The sequence below is a fragment of the Falco peregrinus genome, chromosome 4 (genome assembly GCF_023634155.1).
Source record: "Falco peregrinus isolate bFalPer1 chromosome 4, bFalPer1.pri, whole genome shotgun sequence".
NCBI lineage: Eukaryota > Metazoa > Chordata > Aves > Falconiformes > Falconidae > Falco > Falco peregrinus.
Window position 1 is genome coordinate 76,602,546 of NC_073724.1, and position 12,185 is coordinate 76,614,730.

At 47.2% G+C, this 12,185-nt stretch overlaps 1 protein-coding gene across 1 annotated transcript; it reads left to right on the forward strand.

The window, feature by feature from the left end:
- Positions 1-4,686: 4,686 nt before the first annotated feature.
- On the forward strand, positions 4,687-11,705 carry KCTD12 (potassium channel tetramerization domain containing 12). The gene has a single exon (XM_055802473.1). The coding sequence runs from the start codon at positions 5,365-5,367 to the stop codon at positions 6,367-6,369; it is 1,005 nt and encodes a 334-aa protein (XP_055658448.1). The 5' UTR covers positions 4,687-5,364; the 3' UTR covers positions 6,370-11,705.
- Positions 11,706-12,185: the final 480 nt, after the last annotated feature.

The following is a 12,185-nucleotide window of genomic DNA, read 5'->3' on the forward strand; positions in this document are numbered from 1 at the left end:
GTGGAAGGTGTCCACTTCAATGCTGTTCTTTACTGAGGCAGAAACAACCTGCATGTCACCATGACATTGAGAGGGTGCCTTTTGTCTTTCAATTTTTGCAGAGGTGATTGAAGGAAATTAACACAGCTCTGAACTTCACTAATTGCTCACTTGATTAAGTTTCTCAGGCACAATCTGTAGCTCTGTATTGGCCAAGGACATGGAATACACAGCTAATGGCTGTCCTCCCTCCCTCCCTCTTCCCCAGGCTCTGCGAAGCATTGCCCTCACAAAATTATTGAGGGCAAGGTCTGTATCACACTGGCAGAGGAAAGTGCTTGAGCACTTGATGACCTCCTGAAGTCCCTTCCAACCTGAATTATTCTATGATTCTTCAATATCTTTCATGTATTTTCATAGCAGCTGGACTTCCTAGAACATGCAGTTCCAGCTAAACACATTCAACTGCATATGCAAACACACAGGCAAAACCGCCTCTGTGAACAAATATTATCAGATATAACATAGAACATTCATTACAATTCAAATGATATATGGAAATCTATGAATTTGTGTATTTGTGTTGCCCAGCTGCACACAGCATGCGAGACCAAGTTTGCAGAGAGAGAGCACTCTCTTCAGAAGGAGTTGTATTCTTCTGTCTCTGGATGCAATAATGCACAGTTCAAGATTTTGGCAACACTACTTGAAATCACTTGAGTATAACGATGAGCCTGATAGTTTCATCCCGAGCAACGATTCAGAAAAGGGACAGGTTTCATCTAATAGCCATCCATTGACAATCAAAAGCATACCTATGGAACTGCATACATTTTAAAGAGCATGTAAGTCCCCAAAATGGAAGAGCTCCCAACTATTAGGCAATAAACTCTGCTGTGGACTAACCATACTCTTTTTCTTGCATCCTCTAAGCAAGACTGTGAAGCTTAAATGAGTATATTTGAGCCTCTGGTTCAGTTTAGATCACTAACTCCTTTTGTTGGTTTCATGCAGGAGGCTAAATATTTCATTGAATTTAATATTAAAAATTCAAACAATTCAGTCATATTTAATTAGGCGTTTTCTAAGCAATGTTATACCATTTCACACAATACAGACTGAAAGAAGAAATAATAAATGCTAACTAGCACTTTTAGTTCAGAACAGAGCTAAAATGTGTTCTTGCTTTGTGAAGTTTCTCAGGAAGAAGTGGAATATACTAACGTAATTGTTCACATCTACTTTTTGTGACTGAAAATGTATAGTTTTCTCTTTATCATGTATTGCAGGGTTGTGCCGGCAATACTTCGGAGCCCTCTGCATTTCCTAATTGCAATGTGGGTTTACTCCCACTAGATGTTACTCTTCCTCTATGGTTTGTGAAGGAAACCATCCTCCACGAATAAACTTGGACCACCCGTGGGTGTGCTACCCAAAATGTAAAATAGGGGCTCATTTTTCATCCCATTGCGATGGAAACATCTTTCTAAACACCGACACAACGAAAGCCCTGCCCCCTACCTGCAAAAAATTCACCCCCACCACCCCCACACCCCCAATCCAAAAAACCAAACACCCAGAAACCAGTGTAAACTTCTCAAAATATTAAAAGGAGAAAAGCTGTTGCATCCCATCAGATTAGGACAGCATGCACCCAACATGTAGCTGGTTCTGGTAGGCAGCTAATAGCAAACACTAAAATCTGACTGTCTTAGCTGAAGGAGCTATTGCTCAGAAGTCACGGTACTACACAAAGAAATTCAGATAGACATTTATTGTCATAAAGCCTAGACTGTCCATTAGACAACATTTAATATTTAGCACCCTTTATGACAGGTGTATGTCTTACGAGGCATTCTGTGGCAGCCTTGGATATTACATGTACTAATATTTCACTGTCTCCCACACAAAAGAAGAATAAACCACTGAGATTATGACTGTGTTATGCAATCCGGTGACTGGCAGACACGTAAGTAAAAATATTTGATATATTTACTCATTGTAACACCCCGAGATGAAGTCCAGTTCTCACTAGAGACAGACATAGCCAAATGAAAAGAGATAGGAACTGGAGGAGAAAACGGGTTGGATATTTTGTGAAAACAGGAAAAAAACCCAAAGACATTACAATAACCAAAGCTTTGCAGCCAGGCAAAGTATCCTCGCTTGCATAAAGCGTCAGTGAGATGCCCAGAGAAGGTAGTTCTGAAGAGAGGTTGCTTCAAACCAGTGTATCAATACCGGGCATGCTTTTAAGCCCAGAAAATGACAGCTATCTCAGAGACAAACAGTGCAAGCTGGGTCTTTGCCCAGGACCGCTGAACAGGCTGAATGAACAGTATCTTCCCATGAGAACACTCCTTGCTCCCTTTCTGAAGGGGACTCAGGGATCAGCTTGCACATTGGCACATAGAACGCTGCAGTGGGACGAACCGGTTTGTGTCCCTACAGAAAGCCCTGGGACAGCAGCCCAGATAAGGTGCATGTTACAGATGTGCGTCTGCCCGCTCACCCCCCAATGTGCATGGCTTTGGACATCACATGGTGCTGCACAGCAGCGTGGTGGGTCCTTCTTATCTGACCTCCCACTAGATGATAGGCAGGTGGAGGTAAAGCTCTGGAGAGCAAATGTCTGAAGCAGCAGCATAACTTACTCATCTGTGAAGCTTCTGAAAACACGAGCTGGAAGATCCATTAAGCTCAGGTCTTACAAAGTCTGCTCTTAAATCTAACAAAGCTCAAGGCAAATAAAACACTCAAGTCTAATAAACATGTTAGTGCTATTTTTGTTAACCTACATTAATACTCATCTAATGCCAGAGAGATTAAGTTTAATTAACAGATTAATTAAACACCCCCTTTTTTTTATATATGGGAGCCACTTGTAAGAGTCACCTGCTGGTAGGTACAAAATCTTCTACTTCAAATTCTGCTATGGATAAGCACCTGCACAAGAATTGTATGATCTCATCTTCTGGGTGCACAGTTTAATCACAGTGCTCTTGACAGAGAGCCCACACTGGGGAAGCGGATTTTAAAATACAAATCTGTGGGAAGCTCTTGAGGTGGCTCCTTGCTAAGTATGGCTGGGAGCAGGGTGATGCGGGGGGAGATGCCACTTAAGAGACTGAGAGGTAAAAGTAACGCCATGAAACTGTCACCAGCAAACGACCATGTGAAAATTTCATGTGCTTTGAGCCTGGTGAATTGACCCTAAAATAGTGTAAGGGAAGAAAAAACAAAGATTCCCTGTGTGGTAGCAGAGGACTCACGTTATTTTCCCTCTTTTCTATAGCAACTAACTCAGATGTTGAAATGGGTAGCAAATCAACTTCATTCAGGCTTATCTTATTTTCCCTGGTCTTTTAGAACTGTTTTCACCTCTCTCCTACTCCCCTAAAAAAACCCCAAACAAACAAACAAACAAACAGTAACCAACCCCCCCCAAAAAAAAAAACAAACCAACAAAAACCAAACAAAAAAACCCAGAGAAAACAAGCTGCTTGCTACAGAGTGTCTGTAAAACATCAGATTAACCCGCTCGCCATTTGCTCCTACAAATGAAGACACCTGGTGGTCGAAGTCCTGTCAGCTGGCTTTCCCACATGCAAAAAGTAATGTCCTGCACCGTTGCTACCCTACTCTTAGTCTTCAGATTAAACTCCTGCAAACTCTGAGTCTCTGCTGCCCAAAGCCTACCCCACCTCCTTCCTTACATCACAGTATCTCCCTGTCAGCTCTCCCTCAACACCATTGTCACCTATTCTGTTTTCAAACCTTCTATTTCTTAACTCCCCCTGTTCTTCCTCTTCTTCCTCTTCTCTTAGCTTGCTTCTTGAGAACTAACTTGCCTTTCCTTCCTTTCCCATTTCTCAGTTTTTGAAGGACTTCCTACCCCCTGCCTGTGCATCTTGTGATTTCTACTTCATGGACCACTGCATTAGGGCATTTGCAGCCGGGCAGCCCAGAGAGGGCTTCTCTCACTCTGACGACGGGAGGGCATGGACCGCTGCCTTCATGCTCAGACCTTCCTGCCCTTTCAGCCTTCCTCTCGAGGAAGAAAGCACACTTGAACTCCCAGAGGAGAGCAACTGAGTACGTCCAGGCAGCAGCTCTTTACTATTGCTGGCAAAGAGGCACAGAAACATACATGAAATTAAAGCAAAAGCCTGAAACGTAATTTAAATGCTCTTTGCCAATGCACGTTAAATAGGTGCTTCTGTTTCACGCAGGTCTCGGTGTACCTAATTAATCCAAATTAAATCTGAGCTGTAAGGGCACCCAATTACACACGTATCCACGCAGACAGGAGGAGCCAGGCCCTCACGGTGAAGCGCCTCTTGACAGGCAGCTGCAGGGGGTCCCAGCCTCAGCGGGGTCCCCCTCATCGATACGGTCTTTCCTCGGCCGGCAGGAGCCGAGCCCCGACGGCGGGGCAGCCCCGGCCCGGCGCTCTCGGTGCCCCCCGACGGGGCGCGCTGCGGCTGCCGCCAAGCGTCGCCGGGGGATGCGGAGCGGCGGGAGGGCTGCGGGGCGGGCTGCAGGGCGCTGTCAGCCTGCGCAGGGCGATGCCTTGCGAGCCCTGAAACAGGCGGCGGGCCCGGGTAGCAGCGCACCTCGCGTTTTCCCCCCGTGAAGGCGACGGGAGGGAGGGGACGCGGTTATACCGCGTCGAGGGTCTCGCTCGGCGAGGGTTTGGCCAAGCCTTCGGGAGATTAGGAAGGGCACAGCGGGGGCCTGCGGCGGGGCGGCAGCGCCCGGCCCCTTCCCCACCCCCGGGGCGGACGGGGGGGGCTTCTTGCCTGCGAATAGACGAGACGCCTCGCAGAAGCCGGGGAGGGAGCCGGAGCCCGGACGGGTGCCAAGGGCGCAGCGGCCCCCCCGGTTTTACACCCCGCCGGCCCCAGACTGCGGTGCCCGTCCGCGGCGAGGGGAACGCGGCGGGGCCGCACCGGGCGGGGAGAGAGTCCCCCCCGCAGCCGGGGAAGAAGGACCGGGGCGGGGGGGGAACGACGACGGGGGACCCTGCGTCAGTGCAGGGCCGTCCCCCTTCCCCTCCCCGTGCGCTCGGCTCTGCCTCCCGCCAGCCTCCCACGCCTCCCGCGAGGTGCGGCCGCGCTACATAAACACGGCCCCGCCGCCGCCGCCGGGGCTCTCCGCTCGCGGCCCGACGGAGGCGCCTGGCCGGGCAGCGGGCACCGCAGCGGCGGCGGGGAGCGGAGCGGCGGCGGCCGCGCGGCTCCGGGGACCGACGGGGCGGGAGGCTCCGGCGGGCAGCGGCGGAGGGCTGCGCGCTCCCCCGCGGGCGGCGGCGGCCCCGCCCGAGCCCGGGCGGCCGGAGGAGGCAGGGCGGCGGCTCCCCGCCGGCGGCGGGCTCCCGGCGGTATGGCCCTGGCGGACAGCGCCCGCGGGCTGCCCAACGGCGGCGGCGTCTCGCCGGCGGCAGGGAGCGGGGCGGCGGGCAGCGGGGCGGCGGCGGCGGCGGGCGGCTGGTCGTCCTTCCCGGAGATCGTGGAGCTGAACGTGGGCGGGCAGGTGTACGTGACGCGGCGCTGCACGGTGGTCTCGGTGCGCGACTCGCTGCTCTGGCGCATGTTCTCGCAGCAGCAGCCGAACGAGCTGCCCCGGGACAGCAAGGGCCGCTTCTTCCTCGACCGCGACGGCTTCCTCTTCCGCTACATCCTGGACTACCTGCGGGACCTGCAGCTGGTGCTGCCCGAGCACTTCCCCGAGCGCAGCCGCCTCCAGCGGGAGGCCGAGTACTTCCAGCTGCCCGACCTGGCCCGCCGTCTGGCGCAGGCTCGGGCCGCCGCCGCCGCCCGCCCCGCCGCGCTGCACCGCGACGGTTCGCTCTGCGTCGACGAACCGCCGCCGCCGCCGCTCCTCGGCTACCTGGAGGCCGAGCCGCTGGAAGGGGGCGGCGGCGGGGCCGCGGCGTCCGCCCCGTCGCCCACCGCCAGCCGCAGCCCCTCGGGCGGGCCGCTGCTCACGCCCTCGCAGTCGCTGGACGGGGCGGGCGGGCGGCGCTCGGGCTACATCACCATCGGCTACCGGGGCTCCTACACCATCGGGCGGGAGGCGCAGGCCGACGCCAAGTTCCGGCGGGTGGCCCGCATCACTGTCTGCGGCAAGACGGCGCTGGCCAAGGAGGTCTTTGGGGAGACGCTGAACGAGAGCCGTGACCCCGACCGCCCTCCCGAGCGCTACACCGCCCGCTACTACCTCAAGTTCAACTTCCTTGAGCAGGCCTTCGACCGGCTCTCCGAGGCCGGCTTCCGCATGGCTGCCTGCTCCTCCACCGGCACCTGCGCCTTCGCCCCCGAGCAGGGTGGCCCTGCCGATGACAAGATTTGGACCAGCTACACCGAGTATGTCTTCTGCCGGGACTGAGCAGCCGCCCGGCCCGTGGCGTGGGGATGAGGGGGCAGCCCCTGCACGCCCGTGCGCACATGGTCCCCTCCCGGCCTGGAGCAAGGAGGACGTGGAGGGGAGGCTGTGTTCCCCTGCGCTTTCCTCACCCCTGCGCCCGCCTCCATGCGCAAGGCGGGTCAGCTCCCAGTGCAGCCCCCACCCCTCCTGCACGTGCCTCCTGACGGACCCGGGGGACGGGGGACGGGAGGTCACCGTGTCTTGCTTCGGCCACTGTGTCCCTGCTTGGCCACCACATCCCTGCTCAGCCACTGCATCCCGGCTTATGCCATCATCCTCCCTCCCATGCCTCCCAGTAGCTGTGTCGGTAGCGAGGAAGGAGAGAGGTACCGGGAGCAGGCAGGTGCCCGTCCCAGGAAAGCACGTGCGTGTCCCCAGCCCCTGCCCCTCTCCGTGCGCAGGACCTGAGAGAGAGCTCTGTCAGGGTGGGGTGTTTTAAAAACCACCCGTTTAGGGGCTGAAGAACTTTTTGGTTGCTTTTCAGCAACTTCTGTTGAAGGTGGCACAAAGACAGCATGAGTGGCTGCCTTTTCTCATCCCGGTACTCCTAAGGGGGATTTTGCCTTGCTGGGCAGACCCAAACTGGTCCATTTTATCCCTCTGCCACCCCATCAAAGTGATGTCTGTCTGTGAAGGACCGTCACACAGAAGTGATGCCTGGCTGTGAGGGGTTGGCACTCCAGCTCATGCTTCTTCTATAGACATGAGTAATTTTGCAGGAGGTGTGTGTGTGTGTGGCCCTTTGTGACCTGCTGCATCCATCTCCTCTCTCTGCTCCTTATCTCTCTGAACTCCCCTCTCCAAGCTGTTAAACTGGACCAGAGCCTGCACAGCAGGCACGTAAGGCTGGTGTGGAAGGACAGGATCGCTGGATAACCAACCATTTGAACTACAAAGTGTCTTCAGAGACACTTGTTTATTCCCTCGAGAGGTAAAACAACGATGCTTTGAAAAATTAAAGTGCTTGTGAATCATAACTTTCATGGGTGGTGTGAAGTCCTTATAATTCTCTTGAAGTTACTGTCTATGATATGCATAGAATACCCCATGCGTGTTTCCTTGAACGCCCTCAAAACGATGACGGTGAGACAAAGCCAGGCTTGCCAGAGCAAAGGTAGGGCCTGCTTCCTGGGAAGCTGAAATCATGTATGTTGAATTAATGAAGATGGACATTATAAGTGCAATCAAGAGCACCCTGCTTGTTACTTTAAGTTTTGTCATGTTAGTGCTGTAAAACTTTGAAGCCAATAGAATTGATGCTGAAACCACATCTTTAAGAACCAGTCTCTCAGTTTGTCGTGGCAGTACTTCCAGGGCAATGACACTGCTGAGATTAAGTACCTCTTCCTAGACAAACTTAGTGCTTCTTAGAAAGGATTAAGCCCTGTACTTAGAAAAACAAGAATGATGCCAACTATCTTCAGGGGAAATTACCCTTTCTAAGCTGTATTTTGTTTGTGCTATCAAACAGTCTTTCTTTCCTGAAGAAGGCAGCCATAGCTTGCTTTGGAACAGACAATCTGAGGAGTAGGTTTTTCTAATAAATTTGTGAAGATTGGGATACAAAAGCACTTTCCTTTAAATCCTGAACTTGATTTAAAACTCTGTGTTGTCAGTTCAGAACTTCACAAAAAAATATTCTAAATGTATCCCAAGTGTTGAAGAATTTAGCAGTATGTAGTAAAGGCTTGAAGTTACATTTTTAAAACTCTTGAATAATAAATTGTTCTAACTCCAAATTTAGAAATACTGCTAGCACTTGTATTCTAACCAAAGAATTTCACAGTAGGGTTTTATTTTTAAAACCTTAATTCCTTTGAAAAGAGCTACAGCTACATAATGTATTGAGTTTCAGTGCTCAGTCTCTGTGTTCACCACTTGGTCTTTCATTAAGTGCATGCCTAACTGCACAAAACTGAAAATAATTTGCAGCACTGTGTTTGGTTTTGGTTTTTTTTTTTTTTTTTTTTGTTAATATTAGCAAGATTGTTTATCAATGTGGTTAAACTGAAGATGTAGATGGGAAAGCATTGGGTGGTGTCCAGTTGTAGACAGTTTTATAATGGAGTATTTTTAAAAGGATAGAAACGTATACCTGCCAAATGTGATGAGCAATAAGATCAAGTGAGAGGCCAATACACCTGAAGACGGAACAAAACCCGCTTGTCCTATGCCTTACTCTGAGATGATTCCTTTGTGCTTAACTTATTTATACCACAAGTGAAAAGACGTTGATCACAGCTACTAGGTCTTTACAATGCCGTTCTCAAGAATAATGACTGTCTTTTTCTAGTTTCTGTTAAGTAATTCTGAAGTATGTTTTTTAAAATTTTGTATAAAATCAGTTTTCAGTAAAGTCTTGAAATTTGCTCTAGATAGCTTTCTTTTTTTAAGAATCTGGTAGCTTACTATATCCATCATAGGTACTATGAATAGGGGCAGTTTTAAATTGAACTTGTGATTCAGTGTACATATATATACAGTATATAAACATTTTACACGAATCATTTAGTTTTTTAATCATTTTAGTGCTACAGAATTTCATAATATATCTAGCTGAGCATTTACATATTATGCTATGTACATAATATAGTAATGTTTTATTGGTTTCCTATACCTGTTTCTATGGAAAAACTGAATATGAATATCAGCTTGTAGAACTGCGATTGATTATGTATTTGCCTGAATGTGAATCATAACTAAACTTCCAGGTGGTTGAATGCATCTCCAAAACAAAGATTGCCTGTATTTTGATCAATAATTGCCTATCTGTTTGCTGGCAGATGACCCAGGAACTCTCATATTTCAAGTAAAAATGAGTGTAATAAAAACATAAACTAATGGTTTTTTAATCTTTGTGTTTGTGCTAAAATCTCTAAGTATTATTATTAGGAAATAGGGCCCTTCATTTACCGATAACTCATTAAATTTAGGCTTAAAATGATGGTGCCATAAATGTAATAGTCATTTGATGGTTTGGCACAGAAGACAGTATTTTTCTTAAACATTGCTCAGTAATTTCAGTAGAATTTTTAGAAGGTAAAATGCTTGTCTCTTGTGATGAGAACTCAAAGAACAGATAAACATGACGACTCTGCTAACCTGTTGATGTGCAGAAGGACAAAAATCTAAAGGCACAGTACCAGAGTCCTGTATACCTTTTGTAGCTGTTGTTCACAGTTCATGTACTTATGGATGAATGCAGTAGCATTTACAAGTGCTATTAAAAAAAACAAAGGCAGTCTTTCTTTTACTTAGAAGTTAAGGCATAGGTCTTTTCAGTGATGCATATCATGAAGGGTGACTGCAGATGTTTGACAGGATGTTTATATTTTTATACATGTAGATAACAAGCCACTTATTCATTCTTACTTTCACATGTATAGCACTGAAAATAAAGATCCTCCTAGGAAAACATTGCATACCAAATTAAATTCTTGTTCTTTAAATATTAACTCAGCTGTGTGGTTTATGCTGTCCTTTTTACTCTTGGTGAAGATGTCATTAGCTTTGCTCTCTCTTCCACAGTATCACATTTGTAACTTCAGCAAAGACTCCAAACAAATATGTAAAGCAGAAACATAGAGCAAAGACTATTTTGTGTATAGGGATCTCTAGTAACACCTGTGGCAAGATAAACAGAAATGTGTAATGCTCAGACTGCGTACTTTCAGGTGTCACAGACAATTTTTGTAGTACTGGTCAATATAAATCAGTCCTCAGGAAACCACAGTAATTAAGCAGCTTAATTTGAACAGGACAGAATAGTTGTTGAAATAAAATGTTGATGTTTTTTATGAAGCCAGAGAATAACAACATTGGCTATAGTGCTCATTTAATGAAAGAAACATGATTACCTAAGGAAATAAATGATCTGAGCAAAATGCATTTAAAAATTCTGTTAAGGAGCAGAGGGGTGATTTTGTTAGCTACCCTGTGATCTCTAGTGAACTGTTATAAACCTGACAATTTATAATTTACAATAAAGCTGTGATCAGTTTCAAAGAAAATCAGTAATGAATTGCTAATATAACCCATGTGTATGAAGCGCCTGTGTATTTAATAAAACTTTCTTGGGTAGCAGGTTTATCATGCAAAGGAACCAGCTGAAGGAAGTTTAATCAAATGTTTTATTTGATGGCTTAATAGTATTTGAGAGCTTTGTTATCTTGCAAATCTTAGGTCTCATTTCCTTTACACTACCACTGCAATTACCCTGCTCACCCCCATCCCTTATATTTTACTTTTGCTGGGCCAAAGACAGCACGTTCTTTGGCAGAGCCAGTTTTTGCTGTGCTGAAGGTTATGGCTGAATTCTACCTTTCTCTTTCAGTGAACTATAGACTTTTTTCCCCTTTCTTTTACCCAGCCAGCAGTATTCATGGAATTTGTAGGAACATAACATCTGTGAATTTTTTTAGTTCTTTCAATTGTATTTGAAATTACCCGTCAACTCAGAAGTTAAGGGGGACAGATGTCCACCCAAATGGACAATACAAGTGTATGAGCCTTATTTCCTTAGGAAACAAGGCTAGCAACAAATTACTGTAATTAATGTCTGGCACTGTCTATATAAAGGAGAACAGAGTAGTCCAATTGTACTAAATCCCTACAGGCCGAGGAGGCAAGCAGTCACGCTCACTTTTGCAACGCTGGCCAGTCAGCCAAACAAATGGGTGGACTAGAATGTCTTAAAAATATTTCCAGCCTCCAAATTTCTGCGGTGTTTCCAAGTGTAGCTTGAACAGCTTTGGGTCTTGTTTCAACAGCCCTTCTTGGCTGCTTGTCTTATATCTATCTATTGGTACCTTTGCTGAAGAAACTTTTTGTTATGAATATCGAGCTTTTAGGACTCCTTCTGCCCTTTTGCCTGACAGAATTGGATCAAAATGTGCAAGGAAATATTTTCTGAAGGCTAGATTTGACTATTTTTTTTTCATTATAGGAAATCTTCAGTTTAGTTGTTAACGAAAGATTAGCAGAAATGCATTATTTATTTAGAAAGTACTAGCATTTAATTTTATGAAACAATGCTAGTTTTATTTTTCATTAAAATGAACTGCCTGTGTTTTTCCCCATGCAGTGAACTGTACTAGATGTAAGGCTCTGCTGCTGAGCAAAACTCTTATGTATGATTGCTGAAGTATTAATACCACCGTTGCAAGCAGTCTGCTGGAAAGACCCAGCACAACTGCTGAGACAGTCAAAACCATCGTCAGTCAAATCGTCATCACATTTCTTCCCTGTTCCACTCTTCACTGTGTTCAAACTGGAATAAAATTAAGCTCTGTTAAACATTTCTGGCTCTAAAACGTTTTTAGCACACACTATGGAGTATTTGGTACTTCCACCAAAGCTGTTAGCAACAGTGAGTCAGGCTTTTGAAGTAGATCTACTTCTTCATGAGGAAATACAAGCTGGGAAAAAATCCTTGCACAAAGCAGGAGCAGACTCATAGGGTTTTGGGGAAATTTCTGGGTATCACAAGAAATTCAAGACATTTTTCTGTCTAACCCAAATAATACATTCACACATTACTCTCATCTTGCACCCCTCACCACCACCCCCCCCCCCACCCCCCCCCCCCCCCCTGGAAAACCACCTTGCTTAGGGACACGGGCAGATGTGGGTTAACACTTTATCATCCTTCTTCATTCAATATAATATGAAAGGAAGTTCACACAGAATCATACAGGAATGAGCCAGCGTGTCCTGTGATGTCAGTATGCAGATGATGCCCAGCTCTGACTAGGCTTTTACAGTTTAAAAATTTACAC